At 37.8% G+C, this 24,696-nt stretch overlaps 1 protein-coding gene across 5 annotated transcripts in view; it reads right to left on the bottom strand.

Annotated features, from left to right (window-relative positions):
* The window catches only part of SPAG9 (sperm associated antigen 9), a 93,435-nt gene that overhangs the window by 56,048 nt on the left and 12,691 nt on the right, over positions 1-24,696 (bottom strand). For 3 of the 5 annotated variants that reach the window (XM_007424589.3, XM_007424590.3, XM_088138449.1), the window contains exons 3-5: positions 21,115-21,185; positions 12,622-12,716; positions 5,165-5,318 (exon numbers count right to left, since the gene is read on the bottom strand). In XM_007424589.3, coding sequence (XP_007424651.2) covers positions 5,165-5,318; positions 12,622-12,716; positions 21,115-21,185 — 320 coding nt within the window. Of the gene's footprint in view, positions 1-5,164; positions 5,319-11,736; positions 12,111-12,621; positions 12,717-21,114; positions 21,186-24,696 lie in introns of those variants that run through there. The other 2 variants (XM_007424592.3, XM_007424591.3) reach the window with 1 other exon arrangement.

Genomic DNA, 24,696 nt, shown 5'->3' with positions numbered 1-24,696 from the left:
AAAAGTTCTATTTCTTCAGTAACACATACAACAGCAGTTATGATATCTCATTCCCTGAATCACATATTTGTTGCACTCCTGGCCTGGAGTATCTGGATCCAATTCCTAAATCACTGTTTTTTTCTGAAGTGTTTTGCTAATTCTCCTGTCTTCAGAACTTTGACACTAACACAATGAAAAATTTTCCCTTAGACAACTATCTTTCTTGGTTATATTTATACAGACAGAAGATAGTTAAAGCCTTTGTTTATATCCTTCTAATACACATTTTCCATTTGAAAATAGAGGTCTTGTCAGAAAAAAACAAAATATCCTAAGATGAAGGGCTAATGCTACTCTCTACATCAGGGGTCCCCAACCCCCAGGCCGCAGACTGGTACCTGTCCGTGGCCTGTTAGGAACTGGGCCGCAGAGCAGGAGATGAGCAGCGGGCGAGCGAGTGAAAACAGCTGCTCTCCATCACTCGCGTTACCGCCTGAGCTCCACCTCCTGTCAGATCAGCAGCGGCATTAGATTCTCTTAGGAGCGCAAACCCTACTGTGAACTGCACATGCGAGGGATCTAGGTTGCGCGCTTAGAATCTGACACTTATTTTACTCCGCACGTGGCACGCCCATTATTTTATTTACCACTGCCATCCGCACCTCTTTCCTGCACTGCACACTTGTCTCAGTCACACTTTTGGTAAGCCCACAAGCTTTTTTTTTTTTTTTTAATCCATTCAATTGTGTCTGATTCTTCAGAGACTGCCTGGACAAGTCCTGACCAGCAACCAATTCCTATCCCCGCAGAAAGTGCCACCAGCGTTTCCTCCCACCGAAATAATAATAATAATAAAAATAAAGTACACAATAAATGTAATGCGCTTGAATCATCCTGAAACCACCACCACCCAATCCGTGGAAAAACTGTCTTCCACGAAACCGGTCCCTGGTGCCAAAAAGGTTGAGGACCGCTGCTCTACATGGTTATTCAGCAGTAACTCAAACTATATATAACTAGATTATTTAGGGATGCACACTAACCCTAAACAAAGAATTAGAGGCTACTTTCATCAAACATTAAATGCTATCTCATCAGAAACATATTTTAATATATTGATAACATTTCACTTTCCATACTATCTCAAGAAGACAAAATTTATAAGCCAAATTCAAACAAGGAAACCCTGAATTGAAAGCAGATTTTTTAATACATGCGCACATGCACGCACACACACACACGCTTCCTGCACAACTTATGGTGATCGCAAAAATCCAAATAAAATAGGATTACTAGAGTAACCCCCAAAAGCCTAAAGCTTCTTATGAACATTCTAAGAACACGTCTTAATGCAAGAAACAATCCTCTACACAGACCCTCTATCTTTTTCCCTCATTAAAAGAGTTTAGTACTAAGAATTATTCTACATACTGGAAGATACAAAGTATGTGAAAGGAAAAATGATGATAGCTGAGCTAAGCAGATCACTCCCACTGTCTCAGTCATCTTTTCTGGGCCCGTTAGAGAACAACAGCAATGCCAATACAACCATAAAAATGCTTAGAAGGCAAATATATGTTGGTAACAAGGAAAAGGGATACTTGGAGGAGAGGAAAGCTATGAGAAGCAATGACAAGGGAAGTACAGGTGGTCCTCATTTAACAACCACTCATTCAGCGATCATTCAAACTTATGATGGTGCTGAATGACTGATAGTTACGACTGATCCTCAGAATTCCAGCCATCACAAGCAAAGTCAGTGGGGAAGCTGGTAGGAAGTCGGAAGTTGCGGTCACATGAGGTCCTCACTTATTAACGGCAACCTTAGTTGTCTTTTGGTTTACTTAAGATATTTTGGAGGGATTTTGTTGGTTACACAGCTCCTCTTGGGTATCTTCCTCAGCAGAGGAAACAACAGTAAATTAGAAACCCAAGTTTATCGGAAGACAACCCACACTAATCAAGTACTCCATTACTAAAGTAACAACCCAACCTCCCACAAAAGGAGCCATGTAAGAACATTATTCAAGCGAGCACAAACGGATTGCAGCACCCCAGAACAGCAGAAAAAGGAAAAAGACCACCTATATAACATCTTCCAACAAAATGGATATCCACGCAACTTTATCAAAAAGTTCCCGACCACTCAACCCACTACAACACAACCAACACAAGCTATGAAAAGGATCGCACTGCCATACATCAGAAACGTCCCAGAAACCACCAACAGACTATTACAACCACATGGCCTCGCTGTAGCACACATACCAACAAAATCACTCCAAAATATCTTAAGTAAACCAAAAGACCCAGTAGCCCAAGAAGAAAAAACAGGAGTCATCTACAACATACAGCGTAAGGACTGTAACAAGCACTATATAGGACAGACAGGCAGAAGACTGGCAGAGCGCATCCACGAGCATCAACTAGCAGTCAGAAGACATCACATAAACTCCTTAATCTCACTACACATGGACAGACTTAACCATAGTTTTAATTGGGAAACTTTCAGCATTGTAGACCAAGCTAAATCCAAAAATGCAAGAGAATTCTTGGAAGCCTGGTATTCAGACAAGGCAGCAATTAACAGACACATAGAAATAAACAACTTCTACATACTATTCAAAAGAGACAAAAGAACAGAAGATTGCCTCACCAGCAATCATCACCCAGATAAGCAAAGGTTACCCCAGGCACACAATCAAGCAGCAAACATATGCTAATCAAGGAACTACCAAGGGAGCAAAACAAAACCCCCACCAGCACTGGCAAAGCATGCCACAGTATATAAACAGAGAGCAAACCCCATCTCATTCTAGCACTGAAGATGTTACCTAGCTGGGTAATGAAACGTTTGCAAGAAAAGAACCAAGCTCAGAGAACCTCAAGGACTCCATAGTGACATCAGTCAGTAACATTTATTCTAACCTGCAATCCCTGTATTCTTCATAAAACCACTGTCATTTTAGTCCCACTTTTATTGCCTCACTACTTCTAATCTCATTGATCACTGGTATTGCAATATTTTCATTTGCATCAACCTACATAAGAGGGTTGTATCCCACCCCTTTTAGGTTTGCTATTACAAACTATCAAAAGATTTGTGGTTCTGCTGACATAGTTCTAGTCCCCATTATTAAACAATCTCATAAAAGAGATATTTCTCCTGCATAGCTGTTCGTCCATTATGCTCTGCCTACTTGGACAAGATATTCTAGGATTGTCTTGGCAGCCTGCTCCAGCAAAACACTTCCAGAAATAGTTTTAAATTTACTGTTAAGGGTGACATTCCTGAATCCATCCTCTCTGCAAAATCCAGCAAAGATACCCTGATTTTAGCTAACAATTTATCCATCAAAAGAAAAAAAAATCTGCAGATTTATTCCATGAATCCAGAGTAAAATGAAGTTTAACTTTGTTTAAACATTTCCCAGCTTCTGTATTCCAACCACATCCAGGAAAGAATGCAGCACTCAGATTATTGACCTTAGCAGACAAAAAGCTCCCAACCAAAAGCCTAGTTACCAACAGAAACAGAACTTGCAGGCCTTTGTTGGAAAAGTGACCAAGAAATTTAGACGATTCTACTTGCAAGGTGACAATTCTTTTTAAAAACTGCAATTGTTGCACTTCTGCTGCTGCTCTTAAAATATCAGGCTGTTTGGACAAATTTAAGTTAATGCTTAGCCCAAAGCTGACAAATGCTATTAAGAAAATTATGATTACACCATTCTAAGATCTTAAGTGTTAAAGATCTTATATTGTCTTATCTCTTCTCCTTAATGCAGTTCTCGGTTTCTCAAGAAAGGGGGGGACTACTACTCAGTACGTGTAGACAAAATTAAGCCTTTATTACAATGTTAAACTAAAGGAGTGGAAGAGGAGAATTTAAACCTCATTCATCCATGAACTGACCTGTGATCAGTTAAACTTTTTCAATCTAAACTACCTCATATGGTAGCTGTTAAGAAGCCACACAGAGTCTTCTGGAGTTGGCAGCCATAACAAATCTAATAAATTAAATTAATGATATAAAAAACAGAAGAAACAGCTATATTGGAAAAATATTGAAATGAAATTCTGGGTGAAATATATGTATATAGGATTTAACAATATGTTTATGTAGATAGATTTTGATAATTTGCCATTTAACTGTAGGATTTTACAAGGAAGGTTACGTACTATTGTTGGGGATGTTCTCAGTTTACTTTGCAGTACTTGTAATATGAATGTATTTAAATATTTAAGGTATGAGTGTCCAGACAAAGTGCAAAAGATGACCCTTCACCAGACAATCTAAAGCGCATGTAATCCACATAGCAGAACATTTAAATATGTAAAAGTTAACACTACTTTTTCATTAGCTTCATTGACCCTCAGGCCCCAATGCGTACCAAACAATGTTATCAAGTTCAAGATGAAGCTTCAGAGCTATAATTTTGAACTGAATCATTATATATATTTAATAACCAAGTCATGTGAATGGATTCACATTACAGCTTCATTCAGGGCTGTAATAAACACTTGCTAGGTGGATACAATATCGTCTAGAAGAAAGAATACCAGTAAGTCCCACTAGAAGAAACAGTGCTATGGCCTTATTAATTTGAGGAGTAAAACTCTAAAAGACATTTCATTGATGGCAACATCATTTATATTTTTTAGCAAACATGAAACTGATCATCTGGATACAGGTATTACTATAAATCAGTTATCCAAACAATAATCTTTCATTTAGATAAAAACATAAATATGCACTTGGTTTACTACTTTGTCCTTATGCTTTTTTTTTTCAACAGAGTTCTTCCCATATGAAATCTTTAAAAACAAAACCACAACCACGTTAATAATCAAAACTGGAAAACAGTAAATATAAGTATTAGTAATTCCTAAAGACAAAGTAGGCTTTACAAAGGACTCTACCCAACTACAAGCTTAAAAAACAGTGTATCTAGAAAATTAGAATATTTTGGCTTCCCATATTCCCAAGTGCAGCTAACAGCCTTTCAACAAAGTATGTATCGGAATAAAAAGGAACTTACCTTTAACTCACCTGGAATGAGCTTTAAAAATTTGTGCACTAAGAAAAGACAGTTTGAAGTTTAAGTTTTGTTCTCACACATATAACCTAAGAAACAAATTAGTAATTTTTTCACCGTGAAAACTAAAACAGCTACCTTACCTTGAGGCTGGCACGGGAACGAGGCTGACTTAGTTCACGGAACTTCCAGCTGTCTGATCCAGGAGTGTCCACTGATCCTCTCTGAGAATCGGGAGTAAGAAGTGCATCTCCTGGAGGGAGTGGAAAGATGCCCAATGATATAGGAGGGTCCTTTCTGTGGATAAGGGGGACAATATTGTATGTTATAATTTCTTACAAATTCTTGATTTTTGAAATTGAAAATGTTAAAGTCATGTTTATCATTAACTGAACATTTTAAATAAATTCAAGATAAGTGCTCTCTTATACCCTTTAAAATGTAGGCAGCTTATAAGTATCATTTGGGACTAGAGAATAAATATGTAGACAATATACATATTAATTCATTTAGTACGTTATAAACATATTTTCTTGTGACAAAGCTAATATCAACACCTATGGTTAGAAAATCTTGGCTTATAATACATTTCTGAGCATGAAGTATCATGGCAACAACCAACTACAAATGTGCAGAAACAAAGGAAATAGTTAGGCATCAAGTTTGGAAACAGGCAACCAATGGTAAAGGGTTACAATTTAAAACTGGTATCAAGTAACTGTGATTTCAAACAGCTTTTGCTAAGAAAATACAGACTAAAAACTCTCAGAATAGCAAGAAAAACACAAACTGAATAAAGGAAATATATTGTGGAATAAACTGCATGTAAGTATAACTTTCAATTAGCTTCTAAACCAATACTTTCCCAATACACTCAATTAAAGGAGACTTTTCTGCCTAAAGGAAAGATCATTGCAATCCTCTTTCAAAAATCAATGCTCACATTTTACCTATCAAACATGGGTATCTGATTTTCACCTGATGAAAATAAAGTGCTCTAGATTGCTTAATATTTATCCGACCTATTATGCATGTTTATATTGTTTTTCTTGGTTTTGTTTAATAAAGCTAGGCCAAAGCGGAATGAAGTAGGAACCTGCAACACTGAAAAAATAAAATAAAGTTGTACCACATAACAGTTTCTGAATTCCCACCCTTAGCCTCATGTACTAGATGCTGGACAGAAGACCCTACACGCAATATTTTAAAAATACTTTCTAGGAAAGGAAGACATGCAAGCAGTGAGACAAAGAGATGCAAAAGCTAGTTACAAGAATAACATAAATAATATTCTAGTTGTAAACTTACATGGTTTACTGCTCAGATTTTATCAGTTTGTAAAGCAGCATCAGTGAGAAATTTGATTTAAATCAAGTTGTTCTTGTCTATTTAAATTAACATTTTAAATGGGAATTAGAGCTTATGGAAGGTACTACAGTCTATCTTTCCCTTTGGAGAAGCTGCCAACTTATAAGTATCATTTGGGACTAGAGAAAAAAAGGGTCCTCATTGCCATATGGAATAATAATTAATTAAAAACCTTGGCTGCCACACAAAGACATTCATGATTTCAGAGAATGTTTAACAAATATTGACTATAGTCACTATAGTCAAACCGGCAGAGTCATTTGACTATTCAATTGATTAGTATGCTGGTCCTACACATCTGTTCACCAGACTTGCTCTGTACTCTATAAAAGCTTTCATTCACACCATATCGCCAGCCAAGTTTCCCACAGAAAGGATGGCTCCAAGTGGAACAACAAGATCAAGAAACATTGCTTTAACTATCTTAAAGTCTCTATATAGAGTTCTGGTTTTAGACCAGGGCTCCTGTGCAGGATATCTACAGCTGCAAGCAGCCATCTCTGTTGCTATTACTGCAAAGGTCTGGGTCACATCTATCACATTACAGGGTTTTGCCCCCAAAATCATGACCCCTCCTCACTGCAGCATCTGGTTATTCTAAGAAAATACTATTTGCACATGCAAAACAATCAACGAGCATGTTAGCGTACAGGCTAAATGGGAGAGCAAGGAGGGTTGACATGCAGCCAGGCATAGCGCAGGAGGAAGAGATAAAGTTACGTGTTAGCAATGAATCGTTTATGCCACAAGCAACGGAAGACAAGCAGAACAAAGTCTCATCAGTTCAACAAATCAGCACCACATAAAATACCAGGTCAGGTGGCTAAATAAAAGAAATAACTGAGCAACTATGACCACATTCAGCCAACACCTTCACCATGGTTTAGGGGTCAAGTGCACATCAATTCATGTGTGCTGGCTGCCTCTCAGTGCCCTGATTAGCTTGTTTAGAATTCTGTTCTGCCACTGATTTCTGCTTACCACTAAACTGAGAAATAAGCTAAAAACAAGCCAAGCTATTGTTTTTCTGACTAGTTACTGGCATATTATACACCAATCTGAAAACAATTTCTAACAAAGTAACAGCAGCTCTCAGCATTAGTATACAAAATAGACAATTTCACAACAGATCCAAAAGCTGTGGTAAGCGTGTCTCTCTCATGTACCTATCTAAAAGTGTTAAAATGGCAATCACTATAGACAACCTTATGACCAGTATGAAATTCTTCAATAACTCAGCAATCACATGGACAGTATTCATATAAATAGCTTAGAAGTTCCATAAATGAACAAAAGAAGGTCCTTTTTTATGGTAAAGCTCTTTTTAAGTATGCCTCACCTAGGAGGTTCACTGGAGTTCACTGAGCAAGTCTGGGAAGTCATTCTGCTCATTGGTCTGTTGCTACTACTCTGATTTTGTTTCATTGCTCGTAATTTATGCTACTTTATTGTCTTCATTTTTAAACTTTTTTTTAACATTGTGAGGTGCCACAAGAAGCTTTTGCTTATAAGGGTAAATGTTTTTGGATATACAAATAAATATCTACATAAATCAAACAAATCAACATAGCAGAAAAGGTCATTGCACTGCAAAGCTGGAATACTGTATATGTTTTACAAGATGGGTTGTGTATCTGAACAGGCTTTTACTATGTATGTTGGAAAACATTCAGATAGTTTATGTAGTATTTTCACAATTATAAAGGCTGTGATGGAGAGGAAGAAGAGGAGCTCTATTTAAGCTTACTTTTCTCAAAAGATTTTGGTAACACTTTACTATATTTTAGGAAGAGATCTACATAAGAGATTCTTAGGTTGAAACTGCTCTCTCATAAACCTCCAAAAGAATTTTTGATACAAAAAACAGCCATCCTTTTACAACAATTATAATAGTAAAATACCCACTACTCTGGGAGAAGAAGCTTCTTGCTTTTAAAAAATGCTTAGATCAATAAGCAATTTTATTCATATTGCATAGACCCCAAAATATTACTTTCATGAATACAGGTAAATGTATGTTTTGCTTTAAGAATGAATATTTGTCATAAGAGAAAAATTTTAAAAGGCCTCAGATTAGTAGCCAAATGTATAAAAATCTGAATGAGACTGAAAGGATTTCCTAGTTCTGCCCTGAACAGAACTCGAATTATTGCCTTTGCTATTTCCATTTTTGTATACACATTTTGAATGTACAAATAACACAACTACAAACAGATGCACAACCCCCAGAACCACATTAAATGTAATGCTGAGATAATATATGGAATCCAGACTTCTTTTCTGTGTGTGCCATCTAAACTTGATTAAAACAGAATAATTCAATTAACTGTTGACAAACAGCACACATACGTGGGCTATGCAGTGCTTCCAGTTCAATTCCAAAAGTTGTTTGGGAACACTGAGAGGCACAAATGTATCACTTACCTGCAACTCTTTAAAGTAACTGCATCTTCTCCTGGGATCATATGACAGCTTCAGAAGGCAGCTGTGCAATCCCAGGAGAACTCATAGTTGCTTTAAAGAGTTGCAGAAGATGCTACTCTTATGCTGCTGCATATTCCAAAACATCTTTCTGGAACTGAATCCAAAGTACGGCAGAGTCTTAATGCACACTATGCATCTAATTCACCAAAATATAATTTGACTGTATTTGATTGCACATAAAAATAGTCCATGAAACCAAAATACCCGAAAGAAGTCAGAAGACTCATACACGCAGTCATTTATTTTCTACCTGATTTCTGTACAGTATTTTCTAATACTACCTATCTCTGAGACCACCCAGATTTCAGAATAAAAGCCAAAAGAACCCATTAATTTCTTTGATAACTTGCATATATTTAGTTATATCTTCCATACAGTTTTAATATGGGCAGATTCCCAGCCAATAATTATGCTGCTATTGTGTATCAAGTCAAAAGAGCGTGAAACAATATTTCTGTTATGTTCGCGCATTAAGCAAAGCCGTGGCATGTTTAAATCATGTTCACTGAACAATGTTCACTCACTGTAACAAGCCATAACATGGGGCATTTATATTTGTTAAGTCTTTTACGAGGTTAACGCTAGAGCAATGAAAAACAGCAGAAAGGTACTTCATGTTAGCATGAACAAAACACTCCTCCACCAACCCGAGGCAGCTGCATCTTCTGAAGGCCAGCATAGCAATTTTGAGAGCTTTCCCGGGTTTTCTGTCTCTGGGCCTTCTGCTCAGTCTGTCATCCAAACAAAGCAGCTGAACGCAGAGACGCACAAAGAAACAGCCTAAGCCACAATTCTTCAAGAACTTCACTTGTACAAATATACTTTGTTAAGCATGTCTCTGAATGCTTTGCACAGCTCTAGTTCACATCTTCCCACTTGGACTATTTCGAATTCCACTGCTTCATTTATCATTTTCTTCTAGCTTCAAAGTTTCCACTTGATCTTGAAATATGGCATGTCAACGGAAAGGACATGACCACTCTTTTTTATTAGGGAGACTGACCCTACAATAATGAACAACAATGAACAACTATTTTTAACTTGACTGTTCATATATTCTAATGTAAATTATTAATGGAACCAAATCTTTTAAAAACCATTTTCACCCACTTGCCAAAAGCATTTCTACTGGCCTACTCTGAAGGAATTTGTATATTCTGTTGTGGAACAGGTAAGGGAATGACCACTTATGGGGTCTGTTTAGTTTCAAATGTTTCAAACGTTAATTTGATTCATCAACTACGGGTAGGCATGGGTTAAGTTCAAATGCAATATAAACCATGGAAAGATGCTACCAGAATGCATTACATACACATATGCTTAAATCTCCCATTGTGCTCCATTTAATTAGCTCCACTGTAAAGGGGTGGGGAAAAGATCTACCCATCTACTATATACGTTCAGCTATAATATGGAATGAAAGAACATTCAGGCTCCTTTTTCATTGTGTAAATGTCACATGTGAAAACTCACAATCAATTCAACACAATAGGTCAGATTCCTTTTTGGCCTGCAAAACTAAATAAAAGTTAGCCCTTAGCCACTAAAAACATAAATACTAATATTTTCAGCCAATTTCTCTATACTTCTACAACTAAAAGCCTACAATTTAAGACCGCAGGTAATGCAAAAACTTTATTTAATAATCAAATTAAGCAGCTTTTTGTAAACATTTTTGAGAAAGTAAAGGAGATCCATTCCTAACAAAATTAAATGTCTTAATTTTGTATTCATCAAACTTTCTTTGGTCTTTTAGTGTTAAATTAAAACTCCTTAGACTGGATTGCTGGAATCTCCTGATTATGTTAAACTTCTCCTCACTCCCTTGCTCTTCCTAAAACCACACAGGAGGTTTGCAGAAGCTCATCCCCAATTTAGCAATAGCCTTGTCCTATGAGACAAGGCAATTTGACAGAATACATTGATCAACTTACATTAATGCTCCCGTAAAAGCCACATATGCAGCTCGCTTTATTTTTATGTAACAGCAGAGATCAAATTGGCAAGAGCTGGATCAATGGATTCCACCAAATATGCATTATATAGGTAACATTTCATTATGAAAAGGTTCCAGATAGAAACGGGTTTTATTAAATTGTGTACATTGTACCATAATTCTTGATTTTGATTTGCTAACTGTACTCTAATATGCATGCAATTATGCATACAATCAATGTACATATTTGATTTTTAAGAAATAGAAGTTTTCAAAAAGCAATATTGAACAGTGCTGTTATAAAAGTAGTTTTATAAATTCCAGACAAGCAGTCTGTAATTCAGTGATCTGGGGTGGAAAAATAATAGATTACTAAATAACAGGGTTAAAATGTATACATTTATATCCTATTTTTCACATTCTAATATACCTAAATGCATGTCAGCAGTCAATTTACAGAAATAAAAAGCAATTATGCAATTTGAAGATTTGAAGATTTGAGTTCCTGGCAGATTATACAAGATTCTTGGGAGCAAAGCACAAACTGAATAAACGAAAGGCCTAAGAAAAATTATCCAGTATTAGCTAAGCACCTGACCATAAAGTGATCAAAAGCTTTGTCCATAATATTTCAGAAAGCTTTTTCAAGTTGCTAATTGCATAAAAGTGCCAATGGCTTTTTTCAAGAACATATCTGATTTTGTACTCTCAAACAAAGCACATCAAAAATCTCACCCCATCTTTACAATGGGAAATTCTCTATTTTACATAGCCTACAAAATGTCAAACTGAGATTTGAAAATGGCACTTCAAATCAGCATCACCCCACCATCTCCCGCCTTCCGCTCCTACTCAAGAGAGGAGAAATAACATGGTAGGCTAAGAACAAAGAATATTTAAAAAGCAAAGGCTTCCGAGTCAGAATACCTGAGAATCCTTGGTAAGTTCTGCGTCAGAGCTGGCACACCAGTGGATATAGAAAAGTGCACAAGCAGCAAAACGGAAAGAGACACTAAAATAGCTGAATTAATGACCACCGCCCCGCCAACGAAGCCAAACACAAATAGCAGCATGCATCCAGGACTCATGGCGCTGCGCTGGCATGGTGAAACGCAAGAACCGAGGCTACGCGGGGGACAAGGGAGTATCTTTGTAGTAAATGTCTGTCATTGAGCTGCTGCCACAGAAACAATGCCATCGACAGCAGCTTTCCACTATCTTCTGCAGCAGCTCCAAAGCAAAATGACATCACCTCGCTCTCCTCCCCCACCTACAAAGAAAAAAGCAATCCGAGCGGCTTCTCTTTTCTCCAGCATCTATGCAGCAACCTAAGGATACAAGCAAGCTTGTTGGCAGTTTCCTCCACCCCCTACGCTGAACCTTTGCAGCCTGGCTCCAGTTGATTGGATGGGAAGCTCAGGCATCTACATAATGTAGACAAAGCTTTAGTTGGAGATGTTCTTTCATGACCATGTGCACAATAGTAGAACAAATGGAAATGAGATTCAGTTATTTCAGACCCTTAATTGCATATCGTTTTGTTGCTCTTCAGCTCCATCGGAGAATGAAAAAAAAAATCCTGCTATGTAAGATCTATATAAGAATGTGTTTAAACCTAAAACAGTATCAAACAGGCAATTGTCCCATGAAAATAATTTTCATCCCTCCCAAAAGACTTCTATAGTCTTTCTTATATTCCAGTAAAAATTTAATTGTGATTCGGTCTTAGTTTAATTGTGATTCAAGATAAAGAACAAAGCCTTGAAACAAAAATGAATAGGTTTTACTCAGGCAAAAATCAATGAAGCTTACCTAATTCTACTGTGCATGATAGGCTCCAGCTGATCACCTCCCATCAGTTGATGAAATTTTGCTCTTTCCAAGTGTTCCATGTAATTATGAATCATCTGTTGTTAAAAATGGGGGAATAAAAGATTTTAAACTGTTTCATATCTGTTTAAACTAATTTTTAATTATTTCTTTTCAACTTCCCAATATTCCCATCAAGGAACTATAGTCAGATGCATGTCCTATGTACTTCAGAATATATAAAACATCCTACGCATCAAAAACTATCATCATAATACGTTCTTTTCATTTCCAAAGTTATTTTCCGCTTCCAATATAAGTAGCAACTTTACCTTAATAATTGTCCGTTGCATTAATGCAAGCAATTTTTTAATCTCCACACTTTTATAACATTATGCAATTTCAGCAACATAATATAAATACACAGTTTGTCACCCAAGTGCAAACCAAGAGAATCAACAGAAGCCCCATCTGTGAACAAGTGGAAAAGATACCTTGGTAAACTGAGAAAACATCACATACTTTTGGGGAAGGGTAAGTGGTTGGAGAAGGCAACACTGATGCCCAGTTCTGATGTAATGTGAAACCATGGTTCCTCACTATGTGAATGAGTTGTGGAAAATCTCAGGTGCCCACTCAAGATTCTATGATGAAATAAGAAGTTTTCACATCTTTTAACTACAGAAGAATTAGCTGCAAGCTACTAAATTTGGGGAACTGAAAACAAGTCTCAACAGAGGTTTCAGATCCAACTTTTTCAGAAACCATAATTTAAACAGGTTACTTGACTTTTAAACCCAAGAGGAGGCGCACTTCCAATTCCCTTTATTATGAGAAGGGGAATCGGGAGCAACGTCACTTCTCATTACATCTGAACTGAGCCAGAGAAGTTGACACTGTTCTTCATTTAGCATATTTATATCCCAGCCTTGCTTTAAGATTATGTTATTAAAAGATTGGCAACTAAGAGCTTTGAATGAGTGCACATTCTCAAAACAAAGTATCTGATAGGATATGAACTTTAATATATTGTGTCAGCATGCCATTTATACTACAATGAAGGACAGAAGGACATTGCTCTCACACCCTGGTGGTTTTTCCATTGTTGCAAATGGGATGTTGGTCTCCCTTGGTCTGGACTAGGTGAAGACTCTTGGTTCAGCTATTCTGTAGACTACAGCTGACTAGACCTTGACTGCATTGTATCACAGCAAAAACAAACAAGGGGAAAGAGTAAGACAGTTGCAGAATCCATTCACAATGAGTTTAGAACATTAATCATTGTCTTGACTCCGATTCTAATACTTCTTTGTGTCACAGTAGGCTACTTCCAGATCACTTTCATATAAATGTGTTTTCTAAGATTCCGACTGTGTTGAGAATTAAAAAGTGTATTCTTAAGCTCCATAATATACCAACAAGCAACTAGGGTACTTTTTTATCTGAGTAAATTAAAGACATATACCAAGTTTTGGGTTTACCAAGGGTCAGACATCCAGATCAATCTATTTATTTACATCATTCCACAGATGGTTGGAAGCTATGTCACACTGTTTTCCAAGTACCTGATAGGACAGCCTGTAGCAAAGGCTTATTAATTTCAGATAAAATATCAGATTTTTAAAATGTGTGGAAAAAGACATTCCCATATTTCCAGCATCAAAGAAGCTCCAGATGATGCATAGAAAAGGACTCATATGCATGTTTACATGATTTCATAAAGATGGTTGAACTATTAAACAATATTTCAACAACTGTAACATTAAAATAGAAATATTTTCATAGGTAATTAATTACTCCTTTTGCAGAAAAACCAATTACAGATAAAAGGAAATTATAATTAGTACAAATATCTCTTTTTGAGTTCAACTATGTATAGCTGAGCCTACCATCACTTCAAACTGTGTTGTGATCATTTGATAAATCAAAAGGACCTTCACGGACATTTCAGATTAAGCAAAATAGCATGAGAGGCTATTTTGTCATTGTGGGGGTGAAAGAATACGGAAAGAAATTGCTACTATAACTGCACAATGAATTCATAAAGCATTAACATTATTTTTATCTGTGACCTGTATTGTCATAATTGGATAACATAAACCTCTATGTGACTTATAAATACTCTGAATAGTTTATTATCACCTGCTTTTTTAAAAAATAAAAAAGAACAAAAATGAGGCATCACTGTATTTTTTATACCATTGCTTACATAACCATAAAGCAAGTTAAACCTTATAATTAAAAAATACTGGGGTTATTAAAAATATACGTGTGCTTTATTATTTCTGATATATACTTCTTAGGCATTCACCTGATTTACCAAGAACTGTCCTTGTTGTTTTCTTGGCAGCATTTTCAGAAATGCCTTGCCCTTGCTTTCTTCCTAGAGCTGAGAGAGACTGACTGGCCTAAAGTCACCCAGCTGGCTTTGTTTCTAAGGGCAGGATTAGAACTCATAGTCTCCTGATTTCTAGCCTGGTGCCTTTAACCATTACACCATACTGGCTCTCCTTATAGGCATAGAGAATTTTAAAGCACATATATGAAAGATTTGGGGGTTTCTTTTGGCAGGGGAGACATTAATTGTTGCTTGTTAACATTGGTTGTTAAAGATTGGGTTTAATCATAGCTTTACTTTCTATTCATGGTTTTTGCTACCAAACTGGCACTCAAGGTGGCTTAATCAAGCAGTGCATATTAAACTGAAAATATCTGATTATTCTAAGAGGCACTTTTGATTAAGTTTCATTAAAATCTTTTGCCATTTATTCTTAAATATTTTTTATAGCACTTAATGATCTTCATCATCATATGTTTGAGAGTACTTTTGTTTACAAGACACAAAAACACTTGAGCTACTGCTGAGCCAGAAGAAATTACAGTACTGTATTTCAAGATATAGTTTTTGCTATCCCTTACAAAAACACAGATTCAGATGCCTCAGATTAAACAAACTATATATTAGTATTAAAATTTCTGGATACCTAAAAGTAATGGCATAAATCCTCAAGGATGACTATCTTTAATCTTCACAAACTGACTCTTCTAGGACACAGTGACACACGACTGAAAGCCTTCTTATTTGATATGTCTATTTAACTTGCCCAACCTGCTAGGGAAAATCGGCAGGTCTTCGCTAATATACTTAGTATTGTAGAACTACACGTTACAATGCTTTCTGCATGCTCTTGCCAACCATAATCTAATCGATACTTTGAAGAGAAACATGTTTCCAACCCAATGGGTTAAGTATTATCAAATAAAATAATTAAGTTAACTGATATTTGGGATATTTGTGCAAGAAGTATAGTATTAACCAGCACTAATGTACACATATGTAATTTTATTCTTTTTCTCAAAAGATTATACTGCACATTTCTATAAATATATTCTACAGACTATTTCCACTCATCCAAGTCAGTCTATTTTCTAACTTATGAAGCCATATATTGAGAGAGGCCTTTATTAAATGCTTACTTCATACACAAATATGGGCAGCATTTTAGCATTATACTCAGCTTTTTCTAGCGTCAGAACTATTATATCTATAGGAGAAATTATGAATTTTTATAACAATTAATATAATTACTAATATCAGCTCCTTTCAAATAAGGTTCTGTTATCATCTTGAATGCAATGTTATTTTTCAGCAATACCATATTTCCTAAACTAAGTTAAAGAATGTCTGGCTGGCTAGGCATAACTACACATCTTTCATAAATGAAGGGCTGCGATATGAATAGAACCCAAGCACATTCAAAGGTTAACAATAAATTTTAGGTCTAGACTTTTGAGACATATATACAGTAAGTGATAGTTGATTGGTATTAATATTTCTTGAACACACCAGGTCTGCAAGGCAAAACAGAAGTAACTTTATATGTAATATCTTGGTGTACCACCAATACCATTAAGTGAGCATACTGCATCCCAGAGGTAATTTAACAGACAATATTCTGGACTGTAAATGTACAGTAGACTAGAAAAAAAATGGAATTATTTCCTATTGCTCAAGATTTGATGGAGGCAGAACACAGGAACCAAATGCATAGGAAAGAGTTAATACTGCACCTTACAGATTCCATCCTCTATTTATACTGTTTGTACAGCTCCCTGCAACTGTCACCTGGCCATCTATTAATTCACAAGTCTCTTGCTCTTCATTTGATAATAAAACCATGACCAATATGTGAATTTCTCCAACTCCTTCCCAATGGCTTCATTTTTTAGTTTGTAACTTTCAAAGGAGGTCCTCTATCTCATTTTTACTAATATGCAGTATACATCACCAGCACTGTACAGAAGTATTAAACTGACCCACTTTGGGAGACAACTATTGCCTGAAAAGCAGAAATATAAATTCCCACACACTATCCCCGAGGTTCAGAAAGTGACCAGAATCCCAAAAAAAATTTATTACATGAATTCAAAGATCTATATAGCTTCATTCCAACCCTAACTTAATACCATTCTTCCAGTACCTTATATTTCCTTTTCTGCATCCACCTCAATTATTCTGCAGTTTGACAATGGCATCTCAATGTACAAACTCAACATCCAAGGAAAAATAAATTGCACTGACCACAATTACCACCAACACTACTTCACAGTCATATTTGCACAATCAAGACTCTATTCGCTACTTAACCAATATAACCAATCTACATATGAATACAAACAAATCATGCGTATTTAATATTGTCACCCAGAAGAAAAGGTAGGTTTGAGTGGCATAAATCAGGCAAAATTTGACAAGAAAATACAAACACCTGTTAGTGAAACAGGAGATGGGCTTCCAGAGGTCATGGAATTACCATTTGCATTATCCAGAGCCCAGAGTCATTGAGAGTCAGATGGCGTACAAGATTATTATTATTATTATTGCTGGTCGCACAGTCAGCCAAATGTTTAGACTGGATTTGGCATTTTTATCCACCTATCGAGTCCTTCCCAAGGACCTGGGATAGGCAGATACTGTTGTTTGATGGTGTTAAAGGTATCGTCGCAGGATATAAGCTGTTCCAAGTAAAGCTGCCTTTTGCAACTGACTGATGGTGATTTTGTCAATGCCCATGGTCTTCAAGTGGTACTCCAGATGTTTTGGGATTGTATCCAAGGCACCTATTACTATTGGTACTATCTTTGCTTTCTTTTGCCATAGTCATTCTACTTCTATTTGTAGGTCTTTGTATTTTGTGATTTTCTCTAGTTCTTTCTCTTCCATTCTGCTGTCTCCAGGTATTGCAATGTCCACTATCCAGACTTTTTTGTCTTTCTTATCAACAACTGTTAAGTCTGGGGTGTTGTGTGGCAGATGCTTGTCTGTTTGAATGCTAAAGTCCCAGAGCACTTTAGCTTCCTCATTTTCTATTACTTTGTCTATTTTGTGGTCCCACCAGTTCTTGCTTGCAGGCAAATGGTATTTCTTGCAGACATTGCCATGCACCATTGTTGCTACTTTGTCATGCCATTGTTTGTAGTCAGTCTGTGAGATCTTCTTGCAGCAGCTGACTAGGTGGTCTGCTGTTTCTTCAGCTTCTTGGCAGAGGCGGCATTTGCTGTCTGTTGCTGTCTTTTCAATTCTGGCTTTGTATGCATTTGTTCTTAAGGCTTGGTCTTGTGCAGCCAGAATTAGCTCTCTTTCTTCAACCTTCCTGTTCTTAGCCATTGTCAGGTCTTCTTGTTATCTGCTTTGCCTGCTTGTGTGTGTGTGTGTGTGTGTATGTGTGTGTATGTGTGTGTGTGTGTGTGTGTGTGTGTGTGTACTGGCCATGTAATCCTTTGCCTTGCCATGTCTCTTTTCTATTCTTCATTTGGTCTTTCTTGTAGGCCAGTTTGGTCTCTTCAGTATTCAGTAAGCCTTCATGGTGTACTAGCTTCAGTGCATCTTCTTCACTACTCTTCAGATATTCTTCTAATGCCTTTTTATTCTTCAACTGTCTGGTGTACTTGCCACATTCCATGCCCACCTATTATCCTCAGTAAGTAGAGTCTGTCAACATTGCTGCATGGATGAAGGCCATGAGTGTCATTATTCTTCTGGTCTTCCTATCCAGGGCTTCTAGTTCTGCTTGAGTCCAGTCCACTATTCCAGCTGTGTATCTAATGACTGGAATTGCCCAGGTGTTAATTGCCTTGATGATATTTCCCCCACTGAGTTTGGACTTTAAGATCTTCTTCGCTCTCATGATATATTCACTATTAACCTTCTTGACTTCAATGTGCTTGACATTCTCAGCTTGAAGGATGCCCAGGTATTTGTAGTGATCTTCTTCATCCAGACTCTTGATGTTATTTCCATAGGGCATCTTGATTTCTTCAGTTTTCACTACTTTCCCCGTCTCTTGCAGTTTTCCAAAATCATCTTGTCAATTAGGAGCTGATCTTTTGTTTCTCTGCTATTTGGGTGGTTTCCTTTCTGCTCAGATGGAAAGAGCTTGTTTTCAGCTAGATGCTGTTGGGCTGCATCAGCTACTACACCAGTTAGCAATTTGAAAGTTGTTGGTAAGCAGGTAATTGGCATGTAGTTGCCTGGTGCTGCCCCTTTTGTTGGATCTTTAATTATCAGGTAGGTCTTACCAGATGTTAACCAACCTTCAATTTCACCTCCTTGCAGTATGTTGTTAAACTGCTTGGCAATGAGTGGGTGCAGACCAGTCAAATGTTTCAACCAAAAACCATGCAGTTCATCTTCACCTGGTGCTGACCAATTCTTGATCTTCCCTGCCCTTTTCTCCACCATTACTGCTGTTATTACAAGTTATTTCATTTCAGCTTCTTTTTTTTCCTTCTCCACCTCCCTTATCCAAGCTGCATTCTTGTTGTATTTCTTTGGGTTGTCCCATAGCTGTGCCTAGAACTACATTGTTTCTTCTTTGTCAGGTGTTGGCTGGTTCATTGCAGTCTCTCTGTTAATGGATTGATACAGATGTTTCTGATTCTACTGAAATTGGAGATTCTGCCTGATCAGGTTTCTTTGGTCTTCTTGTTCTTCAGCTTCTTTTCTTTCATCTGTTCCAGCTCACTTGCATCTGACCTTAGCATGCTGATCTTATTTTCCAACCTGATCTTCCATTTTGGTGGTGCACTGTTTGGCTTTTTTGTTTGTTGATTTTACATCCAAGGTATTCAGTTATAACTGCAGCCATGCTGTACATTAGCTGGTTTATTTCTTGCAGTGAGCTGATGCTTACCGTACATTTGATATTACAGTATTGGTCTCTTTTAATACTTAGGCTAGTTGTTTCTTTATATCAAGCTTCAATGCAGGCAACCTTATTTTGTTCTTTTTGTGCTGTTCTAGATGCTCAGTTATTCTTTGTTTCAATTCCTCTTGCTTTTTAGTTAGAGGGCTTTGTTCTTTCTGAGGAGAAGACAGCAGAGAGGGTGCCTGGTTTAGGAATGAAAACGATTCAATAGCTATGCTGACTTCCTCTACTGCCGACTCCCCCTGGCTTGCCTCTATAGTCTGAGCTACTTCTGGCAAGGCTTCAATTTCTTTGCCCTGGGTAGATCTTTGTAATTCTTCCAATTCTACTTCCATGAATTCTTTATTTCGTATTATAAATCAACATTGATCTGCTAGCCTCTGTTCTGTTATTTCTGATTCTGGATGCTGTTCTTTCTAGAACTGGTACATTATTTTCAGATATCCTCTTCTCATTGGACTTGATTTGTAATAGACCATTATTTCTTTGTTTTCAGTCTTTGTATATTTGTGACAGGTAAACAACTTTATTCCACTAGTCCTGCAGCTGCTGGCCCTGGTTGCTCAGCCAACAGTCCTGAGTCCTGTAGCCCACTTGTCACCAGATGTCCAGGAACTAGAACACCTAGTGCGGTCCTTGTTGACCTGAGTGATGACCGATCTGGTATAGGTTTCTGTAAACTACATCTCACTATATTGCTTATGGGAGAGACACTCTTCGCCTGGCTCCTCTGATGAGACCTGTCCAGTATGGTTGAACCTCTGGCATAGCTCTCATCCTCCTCGGAGCATGCAAGCCCCACATCCACGTCAAGGTAGTGCCACACTGGGGGATGATGATGATGATGATGATCCCTATCTGTAATGCTCACTAAAACTGAAAGGAGTCAAGTTCAACAAATTTCATACCGCTCTTCTTATTACTTTTCTAGGCAGCTGAAGACAAATTTCCCATCTCAGCTGATCAGCAGTTGGCAGTAAAGGAACTAACTACATTTCTCAATCATCTACCAATCTTTCCCACAAGTGCTCCCTTCCCATATTCAGTCATGTCAACTACCATGTGTCTGAACTTAAACCATATATTGTCAATATACCATCTGGTTCTACCCTAACACATCAACTGTATCCAGGACCCACCAATGCCTCCAAAACCAAAGAATCAAAGCCCTAAGAGATACCTCAGAAAACGCTGATACAGATTAATACACTTGGTACCCTTAAGCACAAGTTCCTGAGTTCACATCATTACATAGAGGCACTGTTCAAAGAAATACCTAATTACCTACCTCTGTATGCCTTGAATGAAGAGCATTGTATTCCTTCTTTAGTTCCGCTTCTCTCTCCTCCAGTCTACTAACTGAAAAAGAAAATAATTTATTCACTTCTATTTTCAACAATGGTAACAAAATATATTTACATCAGACCTAGTTTTTACAAATCCAGACTATTAATTCAAAAGCCATTTTGATCTATTTTCAGGAAAAGGCATTCTTGCTTTTCCATCCTCATGAACATCTTTCTCAAACACTAGACAGGCCAAGGTAATTGGAGGGAGCAACTTAGTCCATGCTCAGCCCATTTCCACTCTTCTTATTACACTTGACACAATCCAGGCAGTCCAAAAAAGACAAAAAAAGTGCTCATGAAATTCTTATACAATGCAATATGGATTATACAGAAAAACAAGGACTTGCCATATACTGTACAGCAAATTCATCCTGCTCTTTTGGAATGGCTTACTAATGGTTTCTTGCCCAGGACCACACTGCTACAAAATCCTAAAGTTACATTTGATTATTCTCTCACCATATTTCTTTAACATTAGAAGTATGAAAATGAAAAAGCTAAACAGTGCCATAACACAATCAAATTAATAAATTAGCAACATATCATTATCCTATTATGTATGTTTATAGGCACGGGGAAGTAAGAAAGAAGAATAGAACAGAGTATAATAAGTTTGCCCAGCAATAAATCATTAGTTATTGTTTTAAAGAAAGGCTTAGCAGCATCTAAGCACAATGGCAAATATTAAACATATCTATTCTCCACTGTCCTGATTAACTACACAAAGGAGAAAGGAAGGCAATATTCCACCTAAGCTTTCTAGTATATTTAATTTTAATCTCAGTAGAGAAGATATATAATCTCAATGTCCTCTCTACTGAGCCATTTGTCAACTATACTTCTGCTCCATCTAGTGGACTTTTTTGCCACCATGGTAATATACATGGTGTCAATAATTAAGGATATTGTTTTGGATACTTTTGCCTCCTAAAGAAATTGAGATGTTCTCCAGATTTATTTATTTATTTATTAAACTTGTCCCCACCCATCTGCCCCCAATGGGGGATTCTGGGCGGCTCACAACATATTAAAACAATAAATAAATATACAATTAAAATCTATACCAGTACACATTTACAGAAATAAAAGGAAAAAAAAATCCAGGAGGCCACAAGGCAGCAACACCAGGCCTCTAGGGGGCTAGCCAACCCCACATTCGATGACCTCCCTCCCCACCCCAGGCCAGATGGCAGAGCCAGGTCTTCAAGTCCCTCCGAAAGGCCAGGAGTGAGGGGGCCTGTCTCCCCTCTGCGGCCAAGATATTTCAAAGGGCAGGGGCTACAGCAGAGAAGGCCCGCCTTCTGGACCCCGCTAGTTGGAGTTCTTTTGCCAAGGGGGTCCGGAGCATGCCCTCTCTGTGTGATCAGGTGGAACGGGTTGAAGTCGTAGGGGAGAGGCGGTCCCTCAAGTAACCTGGCCCCGTGCCATGTAGGGCTTTAAAGGTGATAACCAACACCTTGAATTGGACCCGGAAGCAAACCAGTACCCAATGCAGCTCACAGAGCAATGGCATTATATGGGTCCTTCTTCAGACCCCAAAAATAGCTGGCGTGGCTGCGTTCTGCACCAGCTGAAGCTTCCGGATACTCTTCAAGGGTAGCCCCATGTAGAGCACATGCAGTAGTCTATCTGGGAGATAACAAGGGCATGAGTGACCATTTGAAGGGCATCCCAATCCAGGAAAGGGCGTAACTGGTGCACAACCCAAAGTTGTGCAAAAGCCCTCCTGGCCACGGCTGCCACCTGCTCTTCAAGCAGGAGCCGTGAGTCCAGGAGGACCCCCAGATTACGCACTGGGTCTGTCTGGGGCAGTGCTACCCCACCCAGCACCAACGATGACAACGTCCTGGATACAGAGGAGCCATTAACCCACAGCCACTCCGTCTTGCCAGGGTTCAGCCGGAGCCTGTTGTTCCCCATCCAGACCCTCACAGCCTCCAGGCACCGCGAGAGGACGGTCATGTGTGAATAGATACGCTTTTAGTTAAAGCAAACTCATGTAGCGGGACCCAGAGTTTTTAAACACAGTATATTGCTGCTTAATGCTCTCTATCAGTGTTCTTTAAACATCTAAGAGCATAGGTCTTTGATGTTCCCCATCCACAGCCAAACAATAACAAAATCAAGGCATTATCTTACAATAGATGGTCAACATGAAAAAAATTACTCAAATACACAGACATGGATAATATCTGTTTTTTTTTTTAATTTTGATCAACAAGATCAAATTTTGATCAACTCCTCCACATGTTGGATTACATTTCCCATCAAGCTTATCCAATTATTATTCTGTAGATCATTTGGATTGTAGTCCAACACATCTGGTAGACACCAGGCTGGGAAAAACTGTTCTATAGTTTAAGATTTCTTTTAAAATATTTTAATGGAAATAACTGGAACGTGTATATACATATACCCCACCAGAAGAATAATTCCATAACAGAGCATGATACATGATTTTTAATCCTTGTTCTAAAAGTCAGCAGACAATGCCTCAAGAATATTCTTGGCAAGACATAAAGAGAACCATAGCCTAACATTACTCTGTTAATATATTTGAACTTCATTGAGAAATTAAAAAACACTGAAGCTCAGACTTTGAGGAAGTGACCTAATTTGGAAACTATCAAAGTGATCAAGAACTGTCCTCAACTTCAGAAAATGTAGACTTGAAATAAAAGTCACTAGGGAAGAAATAAAATGGCAGCCTTGTTATACACAAGCAAAACAGAAGCTGCTGAATAAAGTACAAACCTTCTAAATTGGCCCTGTTCCCATGGCAGAACCCATTAGACACTAAAGGGTGCATCAACAGCCTGTTTTAGCTGTTCCTAAAATGTACCTGCTTAGAAGTGAATGAACAAAAGGGAAACCATTTTTTGTTTCCATCTGACAGAAAACCACATGGCATCTCCCCACTGCTACCATCTAAAGAAAATTTCTATACAGTTGCAAGAAAAAGTACGTGAACCTTTTGGAATTTCATGGTGTTCTGCATTAAATTGTCATAAAATGTGATCTGACCGTCATCTAAGTCAAGAGTATTGACAAATATAATGTGCCTAAAATAATAACACAAAAACAATTCTGATCCTTCATGCCTTTATTGAGAACAACCATAAAAACCTCACAGTGCTAGTGGAAAAAGTATGTGAACCCCTGGAATCAATAACTGGTTGACCCCCTCCATGGCAGCAATAACCTCAACCAGGCGCTTCCTGTAGCTGTGGATCAGAGCTGCACATCGTTCAGGAGGGATTTTAGCCCATTCTTCCTGGCAGAACTGCTTTAGCTCTGTCATATTCTTTGGGCGTTTCATGTGTATGGCTCTCTTCAAGTCATTCCATAGCACCTCTATTGGGTGGAGGTCTGGGCTCTGACTTGGCCATTCCAAAAGGCGGATTTTGTTTTTCTGAAGCCATTCTGTTGTGGACTTGCTCCGGTGTTTTGGGTCATTGTCCTGTTGCATCACCCAACTTCTACAGAGTTTCAGCTGACGTACAGACATTCTCACATTACCC

Source organism: Python bivittatus, unplaced genomic scaffold (assembly GCF_059951505.1).
Source record: "Python bivittatus isolate LINGU-HERP-01145 unplaced genomic scaffold, Pbiv_v1 ctg000220_np1212, whole genome shotgun sequence".
Taxonomy (NCBI): Eukaryota; Metazoa; Chordata; class Lepidosauria; order Squamata; family Pythonidae; genus Python; species Python bivittatus.
Note: the sequence above shows the minus strand (reverse complement) of the source record. Positions and strands in the feature narration are given on the sequence as shown.